This window comes from Drosophila innubila, assembly GCF_004354385.1.
Source record: "Drosophila innubila isolate TH190305 chromosome 2L unlocalized genomic scaffold, UK_Dinn_1.0 4_B_2L, whole genome shotgun sequence".
Taxonomy (NCBI): domain Eukaryota; kingdom Metazoa; phylum Arthropoda; class Insecta; order Diptera; family Drosophilidae; genus Drosophila; species Drosophila innubila.
Genome location: NW_022995372.1, coordinates 6,958,089 through 6,982,122, shown reverse-complemented (window position 1 = coordinate 6,982,122; position 24,034 = coordinate 6,958,089). Strand labels below are relative to the sequence as shown.

Sequence of the window (24,034 nt, the reverse complement as noted above, 5' to 3'; positions counted from 1 at the left end):
AATAACAAATTTAGATGCTCTCCAGACAGAAAAAGCTTCTGCTCCCCCTAAAAACTTGCCAGCACTGGTGTGGAAGACTGCCACCCGGTGCAAAGGCTACCACCCTGAAAAGTTTCCCCATCTGGCTTGATTTTTTGTACTTATTAAAAGATTTTTCATTTTTGTACTTAATTTCGGACTATTTGTTTTCTAGAATTTTTTTAATTAGTAATTTTTTTTTTTTATAATTTTCTAGACTTTTTGATATAATTTTTTTTTGTTTTAACTAAATTTTCTAACTTTTCTTCCCAACGAGCTTCGAACCTTAATATAAATGTTAACCTTTATTTTGTCTAATTTCGAATTTTTAATTTTCATCGAATTATAAAGTTAGTTCAAAGTTATGCAATTTTGAAATTTGCATTCACTACAATTTAACTAGATAGAAATCCAAGCAATGCTATCGATATTTTTGGCTGGGCTGCCAACTTGCGCAATTGTAGTGCTGCTAAACTAAGAAAGTTTTCAAATGTGCTCAACACTGATTTTAACGTAAGACAAACAACAATTTTGTAGTAAATTAGAAACATGCCGCCAAAGCGCGATAAGAAGGACAGAAAGGGAAGTACGGAGGCAGATGACATGAACAAGCCGCAGCCACCGAATATATTTCTGTACATCCAGCTGGCAGGTATCGGTCAACTGCCCACCACCATAAATCCACTGGAATTACATATGGAGCAAGGCGGAAGTGTAATTGTGAAATGTGTGGAGCAATATAATACCGAAGGGATCATTCTGCAGGATGAGTTCTTAGCCAGGCCCACATACACTCTGATATTCCAACAGGATAACCTGGATCGCATTAATCATGCAGCCGACAATCCATTACTTATTAAGCTTTATATGCGCAAAAGCGATGGAATTTCATTCTATGGTGAGGAGGAGGAAATGGAAGAGGAGAAAAATATTGAAACCATGTTGAAGGCGCTTCTAAATGAAGTTGACAGTTCCTCGCAGGAGAAGGACGATGCCGACATGTTTAATGAGAAGGAAGAGCTCGTCTTACTGTGTGTAGGATATCTGGATGTAATAAAACTCTTTGGCCATCATCGCAGCATGATGCGCGAGGAACTCTTTCTTTATCCCGTGCCCAATGTTCCAAATGAGCTGCGTTCCACTGTGCATTCCGAGTGGCATCTTTACACGCTGGTGCCAATTGCCAAGGAATTATCCTTCAACAACCTGGCATTCATCACCTTTGAGTCCATTTACAATTTAAAAGAGGAATATTCCCTTGATACATCCTCGTTTAATGTACAACTGAGCTTTCGATCGACAACGCCTATAGCCCGCAACGAATACCATGTAATTCCTTGGTGCAGCTTTAATGGTTTCACCGAGGACTACATTACAAATCAGAACAACTATCTATTATTTGAATCTTTTCGGAACAGCATTGATCTTAGCTATTGTACTGGCCTCAAGTCCACCATGGAGGTACAATTGCATAAACTCTTCTCTCAGTTAATGCGATCTGAAGACTTGGACGTCGATTTCGATGCCATAAGTATACAATATGACTTGGCCCTTATCTGCAACACCTTTCATCGCTTCATTCTCACCCTGGATATGTCCAACATGCTGTTCAACGCGTTTGCCTGGAGGCGCTACGTGATCCTGGTTGAAGCATTTCAAGCGGTCCCCGAAGAGAAAAAAAAAGGCGCCAAGAAACTTTCTCCAAAAGCTCCGAAGCAAAAAATATTTGAGGGAATTCTCGATCCATCTATTATGCTTTTTCCAGGTGGTAAGTACAGTGATAACAAAAATTTGTTTTAGTCAAAATCAGAATTGGATGACGAAAAACAAAATTTAAAGGTAAAACCCTTTACAAAATGTCATTTCGAAAGGAAATCGGTTAAATTTTGATTGGGAAAATTTAGTTTAAAAAAAAATGATGCAGAATCTTATTAGAGGCCAAAAAACTGCTATTTCGCATGAAAATCGATTAAGTTTTGACAAAGTTATGACTGTTTGAAATTAAAAAAAAAAACGATCATGGGGAAAAGTATGAAAAATTCGCTTTTTGTAGATTAAGTACAGGGTGTCTCGACTGTACCCTTTCCTACCCGTTTACAAACTTTTTGGTTATCATTTTTTAGTGCAAACGATTCGCTTTGCTGTGGAGCTCAAGTATCTGGGAACGAAGAAGAAGGTGGTGAAGTCGAAGCGGGTGACAACCATAAATGAACCAATCTCCCAAAAAGACAGTCGCTTGAATAATGTGGAATCAGAAGGCGCGACATTTGCCATCATCAGATTGTGCCTATTGGCTCCGCTGGGTGAGACGTACAATGAGCTAAAGGTCTTCCGTGATAGCTTCATTAGTCAGAACCGTTTGCTCCATTGCAATCTTCAGCCGCCAGAGCCATCGAAAATCACCCTAAGCGAAATTCAACGTGAAAACTACGTACGATTTGATGCATTTATTCGCGATACTATGCGTTATATAGTTGATAAGAATGTTCACAGCGTCGAGGAGAAGCGTGGAAACTTTTGTTGTGTTCTTCAAAATCTCACCAATGTATTGCTTAAAGTAGTGGGCAGTGATTTCAATATGCGCACACACACAAAAACCAATGCGGAATTTACAGTGAATATCTATTTGATCAATTATAAATATAATTTCAATAATTGTTCCCCTTATTTAGAATCTCTGCGCCGTTGCCTTTAATGAATTGGAATCACGTATTCACAAAATTCTAAATAAGATCGAAGAGGAAGGCTTGGAGGAGCTAGTCAAGGATAGACATCAAAAAGTCGAATTACTTCTTGATAATATGAATACTATCAAATTATTGAACGCTGTCGGGGATAAGCGCATGTCAACTTATTTTTATGAGAAGGTCAGTCAAAGGATTGTAGATAAGATAAATGTACTCATAGCCAGTCAATTGATTCATTATATTAATTGTCTATCAATCACACAATTAATATATCATATATCTAATCATTTTAATAAACTGTTAAGTGAATCAATCCATTCTAGCTAAACGTGCTATTATTCATTACCAATCATAAGTCATTTGTTTAACTGTTGAATTCTTAATGTCAATTCTAAATGACTTTTGTCACAATCAAGTTTTCTATTTTTTTGTAGGAAAAATCACGTGGTGGCCCTCTTTTTGAGTTTTATGATCTGATCGCTAAAATGGAGCGTGCTGAATATGTGATTGCTAAGGAATTTTTCAAAACATCGAAAATACTTTCCAGTAATCATGAATACTTTGCGTAAGTGATTTAGTTTTTATCATCGATCTTATATACTCACAAGCAGATCACAGCGGTTGGATTCATATTTTCCTCAACTATGTGGATACACGTGATGATCCAGATCCTACTACAGCGGCCAATGCAAATGAATGTCTATTGAATAGCATTACTCAATATGCTGAGAAATATGGTCGCCAGTTGGATGGTTGGATACTGCTCTATTGTTACTATAAGCGTTTTGACTATGCACCTGGATTTACCTATGCACGCTGGCGCTTGGAAGAACAATTGGGACGTAGGCAGCCAAGAATCAACGAAGCTGAAGCTCCCTTCAGTTTGTGGGGCCTCTTGTTGAATATGAATCCCGAATTCAATACTAAACGCGGCACAATGTTCTTCAAATGCTTCAAAATGTTTGTGCGTCTTGGCCTCTTTGAATTCGGTCAGGTGATCTTTGACGAGGTGCAGGAACAGTGCGAGGAGGTAGATCGATATTTGATCAATACACAGCTTAAAATTCTACTTAATCAATTGGATGAGGGCTTTCAGCCAGTGGAGTATGGTGGAGGCGAAGACAACTGTGAGGAGGAGGAGATGGTAAGTTGGCCATGGATTTTTCCTTCATATTAGTTACTAACTATTCTCCTTCCCTTCTCAGAGTCCGCAAGCTGCCTTTGTTGCTCAGCTTAATGGCAACATTGAATATCATCGTGGCAACTTGGAAAAGGCAGCCAGTTATTATGAACGCATTATGGACCAGTCTCCCGAAGGCGATGCACGTGATAATTATCTGTTGAGTAAATTACGACTGGCTTATATCTCTTTTGAAATGGATAACTTTGACCAAACGATCAATGCTCTGAGTCAATCTTTTCACGGCAATCTCTTAACGTTGGTCTGTAATTACTTGATGGGCAAAGCTTACTACAAAGTAGATGAACTTAATAAGGCCCTCGAGTGCTTTATTAGCTGCACCAGATTTCGCACACATGTGCCAAACATTTGGGGATTTCTGGCCCTAATTAATCTGCAACTCGGAAACAATTTGAATGCTATCAATTGCTGGAAATACGCTAGAATTGTAAGCAATGGATTTATCTGAATTTTAACAAATGTACTATCAATCTGCTTTACTTGCAGGATCCAACTAAACCTATAACAGATGAAACCATTTTTGAGGAGCTAAATCTTATAGATGTAGATAGTATAGATCTTTATATAGACGTGCCCGAATCAGGCAGCAGTTTGTCGTCTTCGGTGAGCAGCGGTGATGAATAATGTACGAACGTACGTAAACTATGTAAAGAACTGGTCTAAAACTAATCACAAGCAACAAATGAAGCCTTAAATTTTCCAATATTAAATAAAAATGTGTAAAGTTGAGGCAATAGCTATGGAAAAATATTCTCCTAAGAAGTATTAGTGTCCTTGAGGTCAGTCTCTTCTTTCCCATAGTTATTGTCTTCGCATCACTCATCTTGATTTCACCCCATACCCGTTTTGATTGTGGTTTCAATGCCTTGCAACATGCAACACAACTTGGCAACTGTTGGCATATCTTTTTTTTTTGTACTTACGTGTCTCATTTGTTGTTGTTGTGACTTGTTGACTCAAGGTAATGAGACAGCCTGCAATTTGCTTGCATAAGACTGCAACACACACACACACAATCACACAGATACTTTTGCACATGCATATGAAGCGCATATATGCTCTTGAACTTTTTATAGCATACTTTCGAGCTGTTTACAAAAGTCGCGCCACAATCAGTCGGCTTCAAAACATGGTCAGCGTTGGAGGCTTGGATAATGTCAATAGGTTGCCACCGGTGGGCACCGTGACCAGCAGAACGGCTTTGGCTATACGCAACTCGACAATAATAGCACATCGATTGTCCATCTATTTGCCGCAGCTTCTGCTGCCCTCGAGGGATCCACAAGAGGTGCAACCGTTACATTTTTATCGAAGCTCAATACAACTTTTTAAGGACTTAAAGATATTTTGAAGTTCAAAAATTTAAAATTTTACATTATAATTTTAGTAAATTTAAATTTTTAAATTATATTTTAAGTTTTAAATTCAAAAATGTCTTATTTTTAATTCGAAGCTATAACATTTTTAGTTTTACAATATATGTGTACACTTTGTTTGTTATTTTGTACATTTTTAGCTAAATCATTTTAAATCAAAAAATTTATATTTTTCAAATTGTATTTTTGTTAATCGTGGACTTAAAAATGTTTAAAATTTGTAAAAATGTTAGTTAATTTATTTTTTTATACTGTAAGCTAAATATTTTTAAAAATTAAAATATAACTAATTTTTTATTATTTTAAGAAAATTTTTTATATATTTTAATATTGGTGTTATTGTAAAAACTTATTCTTATAATTTTAATAAATTCTTCAATTTTAATGTATATAAAATATTTTATTTAAAATATATTAATATTATTCATTCAAGTAATTTCTTATGCCTTAGTTGAAGCTACATAAATAAATGAGAACTTGTGGACTTGCAGCTCATCATGGAAATCAATTGTTATGTGTCACAATTTCGGGAGCTGCTCATCTGCATTGGGCAATCGCGAGATTCACCAGAGCTGCGCGAGAAGATTCGGCGGCTGCGTCGGAGCTGTGTGGATGCGTGCAAGCAGACGGCACATTTAATTACCCCTCAGCCTCGACATTGTCTGGATAGTCCCAGTGAGTGGGTGCATCTCTCACTGCTGTTCCATTTGACTCAACTATTCCGACATGAGCTAATCAAGAGTCATCGTCTCATACAGCTCGTGCCCTGCGACATGACCGACTACTATAGTGAGTGGAAAACAGGCTTGAAGATCTGTTTAATGAGTTAATTTAATAAATTTAGCACCCACACGTACGGCACCATCCAATCTGGGCAATGTGATTAGCCAGATATTGTTGTGCAAGCAAATCAGTCCAGATTTTCAGCAGGAGGAACTGTGCAGCATCAGCAAGGATGCACAGGAGTTGAATGAACTGCTCGACGAGCTGCAAACCCATTTGCCCAACTCAGAGACAATCGACGAAGCAGCGCACAGTGAGTAATGTCAAGTGAACTGAACTGAATATGAGCCTAATCCCTTCTCCCTTCTCTCATCTCCCTCTGCAGCCGATGGTAAGCTGATGGCCTCTCTGAATGCACCGTCAGCCTGGTACACACTACATCGTAGTCGCAGCTTCCTCAGTCGCAGTCGCAGTCTCTGCTGTTGCTTTAAGCCTTCCCAAGCGAATTAATTTTATAAATGTCAAACAGGTAAGAGAAAGTCGAGCGGCATAAGAGACCTTGTTATACCCTTTAAATGCATTTGTAATTAATATATTACAGAGCCGTAAGGAACTCTGGAATCATAAATAACTGTAGTCTTAACTTATCTACACACATGCAGGAAATTCCACATAAAGTTTGCACTGATAGTGATTCCCATTGTCTGACATTGTCGGGAATTTTCTACTGTAAAATGTGTTTTATTAGAACGATTTATATTTATTCGCTGATTATTTTAACGATTAACTAACATGATGAAAGAATTCTATAGGTTTAATCATATTTACTTTTTAATCTATCAGATTTGTTTTAGTGCCAAGCATTTTTTTTATATGTTCTATTTTTAAATTTAACTATGCAATTATTTATTTCCGAAACATCGTCGTTTTATGGCTGAAGTATTAACACTTTGTTTTACTATAGTTAACTAAACACTTTATTTCGAATATAATATTTACCGCCAACTTTTTATACTTACAACACATCACATTTTGCATAAGAGTTCATAAATTTATAAACACTTTCGTCTGCCTCTGTACTACATTGCACGATAAACCTGTAACCAGTCATAAGGAAGTGAATGTGGCACAAGGCAATAACAAATAACAAATGTGCATGTGTGTACCGTTAAAGCTTGTAACATTTAATTAAGGGCAGGTTCAAGATTTATATTCAATCTCTCATCTCAAAGTCCCCAATTACCGCATAAATATATTCCCGTTGTCAGCTGTTGCCAAGTCGAAACGGATAAGGAAAGTCGCGACACTCTCGAGATGATTTTTATATATTTCACATTTCATGTAATTTTGCCACTATCAACTACTTAGCTGATAAGGCAACTTACCGTGTTATTTGATTAGATGATAGTGCATTTCATTCAAAAAAGTGCAAAAAACAGGCCTCCAAATAAGTTCAAATGCAGTTTATAGTTTTTGTTTTTCATATTGTTTAATATATTTTAATTTTAAAAATATGCTTTCGTCTTTTACAAAACATATCTCTACATTAAAAATATATAATATATGTGTGTATAATTATATACTTTATGGAGTTCTATATAGTAGTGTATATATATATATATAAGGTATAAACTTCTAGTATATGTCATATGGATTTTCACAGAAAATCTTCAACTTTCATTTTGAGTAATGCTTTCTTTTTCCAATTGTTTTTCATCTTTCTTCTCTATTTCTTTGCTTATTTTCTTTTTTTTGCTTGTGCGTTTCTTCTTTCTGTAATGTTTTCTGGCAATCGTGTTGAGCATTCTGCATTCTATGGAAGATTCGAATTTTCCAACGGGATGTGTACCAACAATTATTATTTCATAAATTCTAAGTTTTCTTAATCTTGTATTTTTTTTTTTTGATTTGTGCACAACATTTGGCATTTTGTTTGTTTTTTTTTCTTGTTCAAAAAGCAACAACAACTAAATGTTAACAATAATTATTGTTATATCGTTGGACTCTTTCTCGTTTAGCTACAATATTAAGTTCACTATTTGTTTTCAAACTTTCGTATATGTTTTTCTCATTTCTGGCTAATATCACCGTTATCACTGCGCTTTGCCTAAACTTGATTTAAGTTTAAGCTAAATGTAGTCTTCTTTTATATTTCTACTACTACTTCCTTTTCTTTTATAAGTGTATGTGTTTGTGTGTGTTGTGCCATTATTACAATGCAAACAAATAATTAATTAACCGCTTAACGCTAATTCAACACATTGCAGAACTTATTGTAAAACTCAACGCGTACAAACAACAATAAAAAAAATATACAAACAAAAAATAAAATAAAGGCGAAAACACTAAGAACTACAAAAGCTTAGAAATTAAGCACTAAATTTAAACATGAAGTGAGAGATTCCCACTCGCTCTCCTCTTCTCTCCGCTCTCTTTTGATTTCTCCAGCGAGTGAGCAGTTAATGCAGCAATTAAATAAAATGTGGACTTGTTGTTTGGCTGGTGGCATGTGGCTTATGGCTGATGATGTTATGCGGTTATTAGTTGGCGCCAAAAAGATAATTAAAGGAACACTGTATTGAGGAGGCCTCCGCGATGAGGCGCTTCAAAGGCGTGTTATTTTATTGGCCACCGTTGCCGACGTCGTCGACAGCTGCTCCAGTCGCGAGCACAACTCCTGCGCCAGACGGAGCTGATGCGCCGCAGCGGCAGAGCAGGAAGTCGCCGGTGCATTGCCAGCCACGGGAAGTTGCTGTACTGCAGCGGCCATTGCTTCCGGAAAACTTAAGCAGACGCCAACCCAACGAGCTTTGCAGCAGGCATGCGACTAAAAAGATAATGAAAATAAATGACTGTTAGTTTAGGTTTTAAAATTAACTTTGTTTTAGTTAAGCTCACCATGGCAAAGTCGCGTTTCCATTGCACACCGCACTGTCCATCGCAGAGGGGGCAGGGACGTTCTAGGCTATAGCCACCACATTCGCTGCAATCCAACGAGACATGATCATCGGTCCAGGAGACGCCGCACGTAAAGCAGGAGCCAATGTGCTGGCGCAGTTCCTCAATGGTCAGCACGTTGTCCATGTTGATCTCCAACGGACTTCCAACCAAATCGGGCAACGAGGCAGACAGACCCAAGCTGTGATGACTGTAAAATAAGCAAGAAAGTCCGGAAGATTAGTAACTGATGAATTAAGGCAGTAGCGGAATAAGTAAATTAATATGTACAGCAGACCTCACAAATTAGAAAGACTTTTGTCTTCAGAAAAAAAGTACATTTGCGAAATAGTTGTAAATTATTCCGAATTATTTTTAGGTATGCAATAATCACAATACAATGACAAATTTTCTATAAAAATGTATCCGTTTAATTTTCTATATTTTATCTCACTGTAGAATAACAATTTTTATTTATTTTCAAAACAATTGAAAACCCGCATTAACTTCAGTTTTTAAAATTGGAGAAATTGATGAATTTTTGTTGGAGAAAAGTACCAACAAATTTAAAAGGGAAAAAAGGGGTTTTTGAAATGAAATGCAGTCATGTTTTAGGATTCTAAGTTCTGTATTGTTTAAATGTGAGAGCACTAATTTTGTGAGTCTACTAACTTCTAAGCTTTTAGTATGATTGATGACACTAACTTATGAAAGGAATTTTAATAATGGGCCCGCAGCTCACCCCGTTGTGCACGGTAAATCCCACCGCACTACAGGCCATGACCTTGCACGGTGGGCGGACACCGCAGTGGCTGGCGTGATTATGATAATGAGCACAGCAGAGGTATGAGACTGTACTAAACAACGACAGCGACGAGACGTCGCGACGGGCAAAGTGACAGTGACAGCAGCTTTCGCTCGATCATGTGAGCGTCGCATTGTCGCCAGCATTTATTGTTAGCACAAGAGAGCGACCGAGTGAAAGAGAGAGAGAGAGAGAGAGAGAGAGAGAGAGAGAGAGAGTGCGGGAGAGTATTATGATAATGCTATGAACTGATAGCTCAAAATGAACAACAACAACAATCATAACAACAGCTACACAATGCAGTGTTTCATTAATGGCTGATATTATTATTGTTGTTGCACTCTGCACCCCAAATCACGATAAGATTGCAAAACTATGAATGGGAAACGCATAATCAAAAACCGATCGCTAGTCACTGTCACAGTCACAGTCAGCGCTAAGAGTCAGCTACCAGTTCCTCTTAATTGGCCCTGACTTTGTTTACAACGCCTCAAAAATGGCAAATGTATCGAACAACTCAAAAGCAGGGACATAACGGGGGGCAGAGGGTAAAACACAGCGAGACGGCGCCGATGTCATTCATTTCAAAACGGAAACGCGCTTCCAGCTAAATTCACACATGAATCACAAGGCGTATGAGCAATCTGGCCATAGATTGATAGATACATAGATACATTTGTTGTATATTTTATTATCTATTATTGATGGTTAAATCTCTGAATGTTACAATAACTGCGGTTTCTTTTTTTGATGTGTTTTTTTTTTTGGTACTTACGCCAATGGACTGCAAATGTCGGCAATTTGGGGAGCACGTACGCTGGCACTCGACATAGTTGTTGCTGTTGTTGGTACTGCAATGAGAGAAAAAAAAACAAAACAAGAAATAAGGAAAAGTTGAATAAAAACAATTAAAGACAGGGGCCAATCAAGTGGGGGGTTGGGGCATGTATATGTCAGGGGCAATATAATACACACAAAACACAGGTAAACAAACGCACGAAGGTAAACGAGCTAGTTGTGCAGCTGCTGCCACTGTACATATACATATATACAAAAGTGTGTGTGTATTGCTGGGAAGTTATTTAGTATTATGTGTGGGTATTATAAAACACTTAAATGTCAAAAAAAATAAATAAAAATAATAATAATAAGAAACGTAACAACAAAAAATTGCATGGCAAGCTGAAACGAATCGAGCACAACTGTACCAAAAACAGCTGATGCTGTGAATGATGTGGATGCTGTTATGACACTCAATTTTAAGAGCCTAACTAATTCCGAGTACAAAGTTGAGTGTCAATAAACACAGAAATTGTCAACATTTGTGAGCTTGGGGAACCACCGCTGAAATCCGGTTAAAACGTTTGCCGCCTTTTGGCCAGAGGAGGCGGAGAAGACCACACACAATAAAACGCAGCAGATGCGTCATTCCAATATTTGTTGTTTCATTATTTTTGTTTGGTATTGCCTTCAAGTCCGAATTTGGGTCTTATCGGTAATTAAAATAAACTTTTAATTTGTGCAAAATGTTTTTTATATTCCCAGCTAAATTGTTATAGTCTGTGCATACCATAAACAAATGCAGATGTATTAATAGTATGTCGTCTTTTTTTACAATATAAAACTTCATATTTATGGTGTCTTTTTTGTTATTAAAAATAGTTAAAAATATTTTATTATTTATTATCTTAATAAAATAGGAAAAAGTAAAAAAAAATCTAGGAAAAAATCTAGCAATTATTTATAATACTGTATATGATCGGCACGAGCCATGTCTGCCATTTGACTTTTGGGGGGTTGTGTATATTGTGTGTGCAAATCTTTAAAATTGGCAGCGTTGCAAATTTTTATTTTTGACACAGCGACACATGACTGCGTTAATATACTTCTTCTCCTTCTGTTCTGCTCAGCTCTCTTCTTTTCTGTCTGCTTTCTTTTGGGTTCTATATTTAGTTGATCATATGAGCAGCACATAATAAAATGTAATCAAAAAAAAAAAAAGATACGAGACGTGATTATTTTTAAAAGCTTCAACAAGTTGACAACAACAACGGCCATTTTGCAGATGTTAATGTAAATGCAATGTTAATGTTAATGCTATGTTAAGTGAACTGCGCTCAAACATATGCACATATCTAATGAAGTTGCCTGCAGCAAATGGCGACTAACTGTAAACTCTAATTTTGCACTCGCTCGCACTCATATACATACATATTATCTATTTACATATAAGTCTATTTATATATATACATCATGCAATGCGGCAGCCTCAACTCACAACTAGTTGCATTTAATTAAAATTGATGTGATTTATTTATAGAAGGGCACTCATACACACGCATGTCAAAGAATGCAACTTTGAGTTTTTTTTTATTTCTACAATAGGCACACTCATACATAATTATCTGTATAAATGCAACTCTTGTGTGTGATTGTGTGTGTTTTAGTTTATTTTGGGCACGGAAATACTTACATTTGCTGTTGTTGTGAATGTATCTGTTTTACAGAATATCTGATTGCTAACGGCGCAAATAATTTGTTATACACTATTAATAATCCAAATTTGGATAATTCTCTGTTTATTTGTATTCTCTTTTAACTGCTTTTGTTGTATAGTTTATTTTTATTTCGTATTTGTTGGCCTTGCATATGCGACAACAATGAAATTGCTTTGACAATTGCTTTTAAATAATTGCAATTAAATGTTTTTGTTGCTGTTGAAAATGATTGTTTAACTTTTCACACACGCGCGCGTTCACGACAGTTAAAAACACAGCGTAATATTTATTTTTATTTTTTTGCACAAAACTTTTTGCGCAACTGTTGATAATGAAATGTTAATAAATATTGTGACAGAAGCTGCAGCACACTTTTTTAGTTGGGCTTTTATTTTTTGAACGCTCAAATATGTTTTTGTTGGAAACAAATTAACTTTCTGTAGTTAACTAAAGCCAAAAGACCAAGTGGCGTGCACGACAACACAAAAATTACTCAAATGAAGTCGCTCAAAGCGACTCGCTTTTATAGCAAAACGAGCGGATGTGCGAGCGAATACGAGAGAGCAATCAGTGATTGAGCGACAGAGCAGTCGAACAGAAACCCACACATGCATACGTTGAGTGAGCGTGCTGATATTGCTATATTTGTGTCTGTATTGTAGAGAGAGAGAGAGAGCACATGGGGAATAACAAAGCAAAGCTAACGAACTTGTCAGCTGAAATTGAACAAAATAATGCGAAACGCAGAATGACAGAGCGTAGGGTAAATCAAAGTTAATGCTAAATACAAAATCAGCAGATGCTGGCCAAATTGGCGGTATACGCATACATATGTACATATTTATGTAGCATATTTATGTAGTTGGCAACAGGCGGAATATAGCAGCAACAAAGCAAAACAAAACAAAAACACTGATCATAAAATGAGAGCACAGCACAGAGAGTGCGGTAGTGTGAGCGAGATAGTGAACGAGAGCGAGAGCGTGCGCGGCCCGCATTGCGTTAGCTTAACGGCACAAGGCAACAAAAATTAAAAACCCAAAGTCTCACACACACGCATACATATTATACAAATATACTCAAAGTGCCAGAGTGTAATACGTATACGCAGCGTGAAACAAGTCTAGTACATTGACTAAATGTAAACTCGAGTTTCGAGGGGTTGTTGACGTAGGTAATTTGGACAAGAAAACACAGCAAAACAGAAGAGCAAAAAAAGCAGCACGGCAACAACCGTCAGCAGTGTCGGTATTTCATTTGAATTACAAATCACATTTAGCGCTGACAGGTAAGGAGATGGAATACCTGCAGTGCGGGACCGGACAAGGTGTAACTTCATGCAGGCAGGCGGTCCACAACCTGGTCAACAGGTAAATAGCGCGACCTGCGCTTTATGACTTAACAAGAACTGATTATCCTTATCTGAAACGAGGCCCTCTCTCCCTTCTTCCCTCCCACTCTCCCTCTCTAATCTTATCGACGTGTGGCAAAAACTGTGGCATTAAATCTACTATAAACAGCTGTAACGGTTTTATTTCAAAGTCTATATGTAGCTAATGGAAATTGCCAGCGCAAGTGCTAAAAAGCAACCACAAAATATTCGCATGTTAATAGGAAATTTGATTTATTTATTTTATTTTGCACAGCAGTCGCGCGTCGTGGCTGGCAGCACTCAAATATCGCCAGCTCTACGAAAAGGGAGCTCGGTCTGCTCCCAAAGCAACACAAACTGACCCTCGCCAAATATAATGCAATTCAGCAACAACGACAACGTCAAACTATAAAAAGTCCGCACTCAAAAACACACACACATTTGCATTTGCATTACTATAAACAATTTATGTTTATTTAGAAAGGCTACATCATGATCATCATCACATTCACATTCTACAATTCTCCCAGATTTCATTATTTATACGGCACACTTTCTGACTGGCATTCAACTTTGAATGCGGCGCAGTTTCATCTTTTAGGGGGAACTCATCATTATCACATTGGGATGTTGGGACATTGGGAGAAAGACCATTGTCATGTGAGAAGGTCACACGGCAATTACTTGAAACACCTCTGCCCCGCAATCAGAGATTGCGTAAGGCAACAACGTGAGGGGAGAGGAAGAACAGTGCAAAATAATATATAAAAAAAACGAACCAAATAATATTTAAACAATATATATTTTGCAAACCTTTTAAAAAGTTATTAAGTGCGCTACATTCATTATTGTTGTGTATTTGTGGTACATATTTGAGTTACCTGTCTGAAAAACAAGCACTTACTTTTTGTCAGGCGGCAGTTTAATAAGTAGCTACTTTTACTGTTGCAGCCCTGGATAATTCTTCATTTTCATGAACTGGGCAATATTTTTACTTTATTAAAAGATAAATATCAAAAAATTTAAAATAACAAACGAGCTCGAAATACATGAAGGACAATCTCTGCAGTTCAGAGAACTAGCACTGTGGGAGCAGGTAAAGTTCATTGATTTTGGGTATAGACTCTTTTCTTTAGTCAACAAATAGAGGCACATAACAGATAGGCAGATGAGTCGCATATTTCCGAACTATATTTAAGTTTTTAAACAATTTTATAAGCACGCTAAACTTATCTAAGGAATAAAGGCAGTTCAGGGCCTGTGAGCGCAAAGTTCATGGATTTTTATATTGATTGTATGTAAAAACGCTAGAAATAGAAAAAAAAAAAACATAAGCATATAGCAAACAAATTTTTTTATTCTTGCATTTCTCTCAATTTAAAATAATAAAACCCGTATTATTATGCTAAACCTATGAATTCTATTATGTGTTGGAATATAGGTAATGGTAATGATTTGTTTAACTAAAAAAAAGACGATTACTCATAGAACAGCCCTCGCTGCTGGGCTTATCTGAGACTGAAACAGAGACAGGGACACGAACAAGTGCTGCTTGAAGACATGCGCTTCCTCTTTAGCTCTGCAGCAGCAGTTCAAACAATTCGTTTCTCATTTGTTTCAGATTCACAGCTATGCAAACAAAGCTGCTCCTGCAAGTGACTGCCAATTTTTGTTATGGCTGTGTATTCGACTTGGATAAATAAATAAATACATATGGATGGTTCGAAATGGTGTGAGTTGCGAACTGATGTTACAATAATGAGCCCAGCCCCAAATGCGAGTTGAGACCAGCAAAAACAGTTGACGTCAATAAAAAACTCCGGAAAAAGTAAACAAAATACATGAAAATAAAATTTGCAATATTAAAAAAGTAAATTAAATAAAATGCATTGTTTTGATCATGAGTCGAAATTGTGACCATTGTTGATTCACGACTTTCGAAGAATCCATCAATTGTGGGTGTTGTCGGTGTGTGTTTTATAATGATAATTCGTGTGATTTCTAGCTCTGAAATTCCAAATCAACGGCGCCATCAAATGCTAATGAGTTCTACACAAATCGAAACGAGTTTTATTATTACTTTTTTAATAAAAAAATATATTCTGTGGGCTTCCCTCATTGAAAGATTTGTGCAAATAACGAACAAAAATCTTTTAACAACTGTTTACTTAATTAATGGGGGAAAAATACTTGAGAATATTACGTCTAAATGTAGGTAAATAAGTCGGTTCCCAAAACGAAAGTGGCATTGAAAGAAACACGATCAGAACTCAACAAAAAAGAAAGATGGAAAAACCGCTTTTAGCTCACCAGCTAATAGATAATTGGGTAGAAAATGTACGACCCCGACCGAGACCTAATTGTTGACATAGGCAATTAGACGTGTGCGAATTATATGACCGACAGTCCATATTGCAAAGGAAAATGCGACTTGACACTGAACTTTGTCACCGTCTATCTACGTCTTTGAAAACAGCTGTTTTACGAAATTTACATATGTTGCATAACAGTTCCGCTTAGCAGCGTTTTCTCATAGACAGAATAATCTGTGCAAATTGAAAAAAAAAAAAACGAAATGTAAACGAGAGATTACAGTTGAGAGTTGTTCACAGCTCTGTTTTAAATGAAAGATTACAGTGCATCACAGTAACAGCTCAAAGTTGTTAACAGCGCTGTTAGGAAGCAATCTTCGAATATAGGCTGTCTCTATTTAAAATTGATAAATTACATACAGGTGTCAAGGCGTTATCTTTGATATGCCATAGGTAATCGGCATTTTATTGATGGCCGATAATTCAAGTTAGGTGGGAAGGGAATACAAAATCGTTAACAAGGGAAAACAACAAAAGAAAGGGGCTTATTTAGGAAAGTTTTTGCCTTGCACCTTAGCTACATTAATTATACTTTATCTGGCGAGCAACTGTGTTGTTCCGAGTATAGAAAACAACTTAAATACTTTAGTTATTAGTCGTTTGAGTAATTTTGATCAATTATTTTCATGTTAGTTGCAATTATATATCTAATAAAAAATTTTTTGTATATAAATTAAGCTAATCAACAAAATGCTATACTAAGTAGTCATGTGAATGCAATCATCCTATGTTTATGCTTATTTCCAGATTTCAAACGCAATTTGCTACATTATTTATAGGACAATAGGTCCATTATGCATTGGATAGAAGTATGTATAAAAATATTTATATCTCACCGCGCGGGTTTTCGTTATACATAAGTATATGTATAAGTATATACTATCCATTGTTCAGCCGTCACAAAATGTATAAAAATACTCTTTGGGTTGTTGACGTCACTTGTGAATGTTGAAAAGATTGTACCACCTAGAGTATTTGTTATTTAAATATAGTATGACATAGGAACTGGGGGCAGTTCCTATCGGTACATTGGAACGTTAATAAAGTCCAACTATTTCGCATTATCGGAAACGTATTTGCATCACTAAATGCGCAATCGAACGAGTAGAAAAATAAAACCCCAAATGAAACTGGAACAGCTGCCCTATCCCCTCTTGCATACTTTCTGGAATACCTCGACCTATAAGCCCGCATAGCTTAACTATTAATTAACAGTTTAGCTATAGATTCATTTGCTAATTACACGTGATAACTTTGCTAAAGCAAATAAGTTAAGTTCGAATAAAAGAAGGTGTGCAGCTAAATAAGAACAGCATAATTACAAATAGGAAAAATTACGGTTCATAGATTCTAACAGTAGTGTATGAGTACACTCTTAGGTCTTTACATTTTATTTGAAGAAGCTCTGACATTATTTCAGATCACTGTACATTTTAAAATCGTAAATTTTAACTCTCGAAAATTCAGTTTTTTTTTTTAACATCTCTTTAATGATTTTAATGATGCTCTATTTGATTAAGATCTGTCGATGTTCTTATAATTTCGTACACCTCTGTATATCTAGTATATATGTACATATATATGTTAGTAAACCTTTAGGCATCTCAAGTGATCTGACCGACTATTTACTTTAACTGGCTGACGTTGTCGTTGTTGTCGTCATATTATCATCATCAGCATGATGATGAGCAGAAGAGGAAAAACTGGCGTCTGTGTTAGATTTGCGTCGCACGAATCGTTTGTCAACTACACACACAGAACACACACCCCACACAACACACACTCACACACACACACACACAATAAACTGAGATGAGTTGAGTTTCCAGTTTAAACCGATTGCTACTAAATAATGTCGTTGTCGTCGCTGTTCGACAAGTCTCTCTGTGTGTTAAAATTGTAAATTGATAAAACAATGAAGAGCTGCAATGAATGAATGAAGCGTAATTTATATGGAAATCAATACATACACATCCAGTAGTATAAATAAATTGTTGAACGTATTAGTCAAAGGCTCGGAGAATCGTACTTGTCGTACTTGCTATTCACTATGATGATAATGATGGTGATGATGATTATGACTATGACCTGCCCCCCAAATTGTGTGTCCAGCCCTGAGCTCAAACGAATGCCAAGCGAAGCTCATATTATCCATGTATAATTCGTGCACGTTCCATTGACACTTGTCGTGGCATTAGACAGCACCACAAATAGCACCACCAAAACCCCCTCTGCACCGCCAAACCATCATCAATACCAGCAACGACTCAAGTATCCGCTGACTTGGTTATTGGACTCTTTCTCCCTCTCTCTCTCTCGCTGTCGTTGAGGTTATAACCGGCTGGGACTCAAGTGAATCGGTTAGAGGCCGCTTCAGAAACATCCAAAGACACACACACACACTCCCGTTGTACACTATCCATTCAACTAACTGGCGTCAACCGGCATTATGTTTTCGAACGCGTGTAGAAGACATTCAAAAAGGTCAAATCTGATCATCAAATTGCATTTTCGGCACCCTGAACCTGACCACAGCGCAATTTGAGGCGTCGCGTGGACATTGACAGCTTATCAGCAACTACAAAACAACAAGAATAACAAAAACAACAACTACTAATACTACGACAGCAACAACAGGAACTACGCTGAGTCTGCGGGTAAGGGCGAGGCGAGTGGTTGATCGCCCTCGCGTCGTGTCTGGTGATGTCGGCAACATTTCAATAATGCCAAAAATAAGCAAAGCAATAAAAACATATTTAAAAAAAAGACTAAACTGCTAAACTACTCATATTTGGCTGTGATATACCCTGTAACCGGTTTGCAACAACAAGCATAGCTTCAGCAAAAGCATAAAATATTGTATTTTAATAAAAAAATATAAATTTAGATTGATATCGAATTCTTCTTTGCATTTAATTTTTATATCGCATTTAAAGCCGTTTTGAGATTAAATTTTTTTCTTGAAAATGTTTTATTTAACAAGTCTGAAACTCTTGAAAGCCAATTCTTATAAATAAGTACTATATGTATTTACATCTCCTATCTATATATAAAATATTTAAATCCATCTTGAAACTGTTATTATATTAAAATTTTGCTAATTGAGTACACGCTTATAATTAATTCTCAATTAAGCCCAAATATTTTAGCAATCTGTCATGGAAAAACCTAAAAACCTAATGAATTAACTAAATATTTTTAACGTGCTAAGCAAACTTGTTAAGTATATCGAATTATTTGTTAGTTAGTTGATGTCTAAATGCAAATACAGTGAACTCTTGAGAATTAGAGCCCCAGATATTGAGTTAATACTAGTGCTCTCTGTAGTTAGTATACTCTCCATGTGTGAAATTAAGAACTAATGATAAGTTTTCATGTGCATGCTAATAAAAAATATAAATATTAAATTTTCAAGTGAAGTATTTTTCAACAATAAATTAAATGATTAAAATTTGCAGTTGCAAAATATGAAAGTATTACTATTAAAATAAAATTTGTTTGTTAGATTGTAAGAAAGGATTGCATCACGTGTGTTTATGCCATGCATTATGCAATTCCAGGGTATCCATAGTCTGCGCGTGGCGATCCATTTTGTTAGTCTATAATGAGCATGGGAATATAAAAACAGACACACGATTTCGTATGCACAATCAGGCAGACAGTTTAAAGGTGGACTGGCTTGTCGCATCAAGAGGGTATTGGAGGCGGGGAGAGAGATAGAGGGGGGCAGGTACATGGCAGTGCGAAATTGAAAACGGTTTTATTTTTAAAATTTGTCATTACGTTTGTCGTTTTAATAAGCAATTGCATAAATGCGCAACGTTTATGTAAGCAACTTGCATGACGGCTGGCCATGGGAGCAAAACTTTTAGTTCCAAGTGCATTCTGAGCAAATTTTCCTCATTTCTTTATTATATTTTGATTCCCATCGATAATTGAGTCGGTGTCGCAAAGGGGTCAATGTCTGGGGGATACATTGAGCAAGTACATAGACGGATCGATGATATAAGAACAGCTGACTGGCAATATCGATAAGGAGTTAAATATATTGAATAAGTGTTGTTTTGTCTGGCCTGCAAGTGATTCAATGATTCATTAATAAGAGTACTCGTAGGCAAATTACTGAATGAGATAAGATGCAAATGATCATCAACGATAAGGTCAGTGCAGTATATGGGAAACAAATTATCAAGATAAGTAACAACAATTACATGGGGAAATACCTGAATCATTTCCACAGACAATTGAATATTTATAGAATCTTACGAGTAGCTTATTAAAACATATTTATCTATGAAATACTCGGAAACGGGCTTATTAAAGCGGTCACTTCCATTTATAAGGAAATGTTGATAAAACTCACAACATTATCTATAACTAAATCTATATATATTTACAAAGTTAGACCTTTAGAACAGTCATACTCCGTGATATATTTTATTCATACTTCTAATTATATTAATATTTCTCATAAAGATATTACAACTCATGTTTTGTTTCTATTCATTCGAAATGTAATACTCGCAATAATCCAAACAATCATACTAACTTTTGCTATTCAGCTGTATTATAAAGCGTAAGTTCTTTACAAAGTAACCTTTAAGCGAGCTTAAGTGATAAAATTTAAGCTCAATATAAATATTTATCTAACAGATGCGGTAGTATTTTTTGTTCAACAACATTGGGGAGACTGTATTTACTTTGACTTTGAATGTTTATTGTTAAAGAAATTCCATTTAATTTCAGATTCCTGTTGAAAAACAAGCAGGAATGCTTGAGTGAGAGATACCCTGTTTCTAATACTTTAACATATGTTATAAAAACTAAATACTCTAACAAATACCCTTAAAATTACTGCAATACAATTTTTAGTGTAAATCGATTATAAAATAAAGTATACGCTTAGTATACAAATTTGAAAGTAAACTACCCTTTCCTTATTTTGTAACAGGCTGTAATTAATATATAATATATATACACATATATATTATACAATACAACTTCATACAAATGAATTCTCAATTATAAACAGTTTTCCTTACGATTATTAAGCGTCTCCTAGGCTCTCCGTTTCTCGCTGACAAATCTCAGGGGGTGGCCCCATTAAAAAGCATGTTGTACCTTCCTTAAACGACCCACACGTGTCGAATGCCACTTTAATAAATGGACTTTGAAGTGCTGCACGCAACAATCATAAACAGCGGGTTTAAGCGCCTTTGCCAGTTCTCCAAAAGCAACAATAACAATAAGGAAAATAAGTTACATATATAAATTATATGTATGCATGATATTTTACTTTTTTTTGTAGGCGACGCTAATGTGCATAATCCCCCGCCCCAGGTGATTAATGTTTGCACAATTTGTGGTCTACCTCCCCCTTTAGGCTAGGCAAATAAAATAAGCAGTTGAGAGTTGAGAGCCGAGAGAGAGAACAAGTCACATGATAAACGCGTGAATTTTATAAATTTTCAGCGACAACAGAAACGTGTGAATAAGCGAGCCGCACGCTTTGTTTATACAAAAAGAAAAAGTACGAATATGGCTAATCAGATCGCAGATAAACCGGCAACAGACACAACAACAGTTAGCACATGAATTTTTTGCAATAGGACACGTAATTGATCGATGATCAATGGGATAGTTCCAAATAAACATTATTGATCTGTTGTAAATATAGAAATTTACTTCTAAATATATCTGAAACATCAATTTTATTTGGAACTGAACTTGCGACAACAGATTCAAAAGTCCAAACAATACCATTATATATTAGGAGCACCCACTCCAGCGATAAAGCCGACAATCGCTGGCAATTGATGTTAATAAAAGTTTACACTAATTTTTGCTTAATCAAATCAAATAAAACGAAGCTCAGTTTTCGGGTTGACCAAAATTCAAATACACTTGCCAAGTCTTGTTATATTTATAAAATTTCTAGTTTATAATTAAATAATTTTCGATAGATTGCTATTTGTTATATAATCTAGAACAAGAAGTAATGTATCAAATTGAGTTTCCTTTTCCAAGACATGACTTTATCGAAGTAATCTGTCAACCTGCTTAAGAATATATCATTTATATGCTTGTCTTTGATAGAGTATCAAGTAGACTTCAAGTGGGTCGCACAAAGAGCACAGGGACGCGATATGGATACGCCTGTTCAAAGTAGACACTTATGTTATATATCTATCCGCCACACCCACGCACCTGTTAATTAGTCAGCTGGAAAAAAACGCAACTGATAAGCCAGTCTACAGAGTATATACTAGAACAAATAACTGTTGGCCATCGTAAACAGTGCAAAAGTTTCAAAATATGTTTGGTAACAGTTCATTGAACATTAACTGATCGATACTATTTATAACATGTAGCCGCAAGTCACAGAAATATAAATAAAATTTAATACTCGTACAACTCAGCGACTTGAGCTAATATTAACATCTGTTGCATCTGAGTCTATATATAGTGCAATAAATATTTACATTGGATAATTAAAACTTGTCATAACATAAATAATTGTAAATTAAGCTCAAAGCAGAATGCAATATCATATGATTATGCAGATGTGTGCACACTGTTCTGTTAAACCGCCTTACACATGCTAAATCTGTCAACAGTTTTCTGTTAAGTCATGCTGGAGCACTGTTAGGAAAGGCACTTCTTTAATTGAGCTATAAATTATATTATATTGAGATTTACGTCTGCTTTTTTGTTTTTCAATGAATGTTGTGCATTTAATAAATATTTTTCTAGTCATTTTAACATTATCTTACCTATGAAATTCAAATTACGTAGAGCTGCAGCGCAGCTACTTGTTGCCGTGGTCAGCTTGTCGATTACGACGGCGGGACCGGGGCAAAAGTCTGGATCATCTACATCAAAGATAACGCCGTCTTCCCATTCGGTGACTATTTGCGATGATTTTGACAGCTGTTGTTGCTGCTGCTGTGAAGTTGTTGTTGTTGATTCCAGCTTGTGCAGATGTTGTTGTTGTTGCTGTCCGTAATTGCTGTTATTATTGATGTTAATGTTGCTGGCAAACGAGTTGTTATTGCTACTTATTGCAGAGCGTTGTTTCATCTGTCAAAAGAAAAGAGGCGCAATTAGAGAAGTGTGAAAAAAACCAAAAGGTGAGTGTACGTGCCGCTATGCAAATACCAAACAACACACGTGGCTCTGTCTCAAATGCAATAACAGCACAAAGACTTGAAGTTATTAACGGCTTGCTTTGTGCGTTGTCTGAAGCGGGGAGTGAGTAGAGAGCGGAGCGAAAGAGAGTGGATAAACTGGAGCGACAGGACAGCTGTTGCTGGCTGTTGACACAGAGTTCAAAAACATGCACACAGACTCACTCAATCACACACACACACACTGATGCACAAAAATGCGATCAAAAATATTGCAAATAATGCCGCTTGGCAATGCAAATGAACATGCAAAATCAATAGATGCACTATTTAGGTGAAGGCTTCATCAGAGTGTGTATGTATGTGCGAGCATGATTCTCTAGCTGTTGTGATGCAAAAAAAAATAACGCTTCTGTTTTTGTTTTTGCAGTTCTGGGTGCCTGCGTGTGTATGTGCGTGAGCTTGGGGTCACTTATCCCAGACTTACCTTACTTTGCAAAAGTTTCACAAGCTTTATTATGTTGTTTTTTTAACAGAAAACAATTTAAATCATACAATTCACTCAAAAACTGCAGTACTTGCATTGATTTTAAGCGTTTAAATTGAATGTTTTGCTCGATTTTGCCAGCGGACTACAATTTATGACATTCACAATGGCTCGACGACAGCAAAACAGTTGGCAGTCCTATCGATAATTATTGCTTTCAACAGTCTCTAATTCTATAATATCGATACTTAACTCTTAAAGCCCACTTGGCGCTCAATTTAAAATAAAATTGAAAGAATTGCTTGATTAAACAATAGATTCGAATTGATCACACAATTTTGATTTGTAATTGGGCAAAAGATAGGTGATAATTTCTATGAATATTGGGTGCTCGTGCCCTCGCGGGGGAAGATGTAAATTGTAAAATTAAG

General features: G+C 36.2%; 3 protein-coding genes and 1 long non-coding RNA gene across 6 annotated transcripts; 3 read left to right on the top strand and 1 right to left on the bottom strand.

The window, feature by feature from the left end:
* Positions 1-463: 463 nt before the first annotated feature.
* Positions 464-4,746, top strand: LOC117782012. Its single transcript, XM_034618918.1, has 7 exons — positions 464-1,786; positions 2,142-2,632; positions 2,691-2,885; positions 3,140-3,270; positions 3,324-3,849; positions 3,911-4,333; positions 4,393-4,746. Exons 1-7 carry the CDS (start codon positions 568-570, stop codon positions 4,528-4,530), a joined length of 3,123 nt encoding a protein of 1,040 aa, XP_034474809.1. The 5' UTR covers positions 464-567; the 3' UTR covers positions 4,531-4,746.
* Positions 4,747-5,027: 281 nt separating this feature from the next.
* LOC117779749 lies at positions 5,028-6,515 on the top strand. Its single transcript, XM_034616047.1, has 4 exons — positions 5,028-5,194; positions 5,774-6,071; positions 6,127-6,318; positions 6,391-6,515. The coding sequence occupies exons 1-4, from the start codon at positions 5,036-5,038 to the stop codon at positions 6,513-6,515; spliced, it is 774 nt and encodes a 257-aa protein (XP_034471938.1). The 5' UTR covers positions 5,028-5,035.
* A 1,223-nt stretch (positions 6,516-7,738) lies between these two features.
* Positions 7,739-23,750, bottom strand: LOC117779581 (protein pinocchio). Of its 3 annotated transcripts, none has more exons than XM_034615809.1 (5): positions 23,604-23,750; positions 22,763-23,069; positions 10,523-10,598; positions 8,904-9,153; positions 7,739-8,832 (listed from the first exon to the last, which is right to left on the bottom strand). In XM_034615809.1, the coding sequence occupies exons 2-5, from the start codon at positions 23,067-23,069 to the stop codon at positions 8,611-8,613; spliced, it is 855 nt and encodes a 284-aa protein (XP_034471700.1). In that variant the 5' UTR covers positions 23,604-23,750; the 3' UTR covers positions 7,739-8,610. The 3 variants fall into 3 exon arrangements, with proteins under 3 accessions (XP_034471700.1, XP_034471701.1, XP_034471702.1); XM_034615810.1 differs by lacking the exon at positions 23,604-23,750 and adding an exon at positions 23,134-23,229; XM_034615811.1 differs by lacking the exons at positions 22,763-23,069; positions 23,604-23,750 and adding an exon at positions 12,221-12,752.
* LOC117779582 lies at positions 13,362-15,455 on the top strand. Its single transcript, XR_004617020.1, has 2 exons — positions 13,362-13,615; positions 15,239-15,455. It is a non-coding gene; the product is annotated as an uncharacterized LOC117779582 (long non-coding RNA).
* Positions 23,751-24,034: the final 284 nt, after the last annotated feature.

Coding starts and splice junctions, on each gene's coding strand:
- LOC117782012 (XM_034618918.1), top strand. CDS start 568: ATGCCGCCAAAGCGCGATAAGAAGGACAGAAAGGGAAGTACGGAGGCA. Junction 2,886..3,139: donor CAACTTATTTTTATGAGAAG/GTCAGTCAAAGG, acceptor ATTTTTTTGTAG/GAAAAATCACGTGGTGGCCC. Junction 4,334..4,392: donor GCTGGAAATACGCTAGAATT/GTAAGCAATGGA, acceptor CTTTACTTGCAG/GATCCAACTAAACCTATAAC.
- LOC117779749 (XM_034616047.1), top strand. CDS start 5,036: ATGGTCAGCGTTGGAGGCTTGGATAATGTCAATAGGTTGCCACCGGTG. Junction 5,195..5,773: donor CCTCGAGGGATCCACAAGAG/GTGCAACCGTTA, acceptor GTGGACTTGCAG/CTCATCATGGAAATCAATTG. Junction 6,072..6,126: donor CGACATGACCGACTACTATA/GTGAGTGGAAAA, acceptor TAATAAATTTAG/CACCCACACGTACGGCACCA.
- LOC117779581 (XM_034615809.1), bottom strand. CDS start 23,069: ATGAAACAACGCTCTGCAATAAGTAGCAATAACAACTCGTTTGCCAGC. Junction 10,599..22,762: donor ACGTAATTTGAATTTCATAG/GTAAGATAATGT, acceptor CTCTCATTGCAG/TACCAACAACAGCAACAACT. Junction 8,833..8,903: donor GGAAACGCGACTTTGCCATG/GTGAGCTTAACT, acceptor TTATCTTTTTAG/TCGCATGCCTGCTGCAAAGC.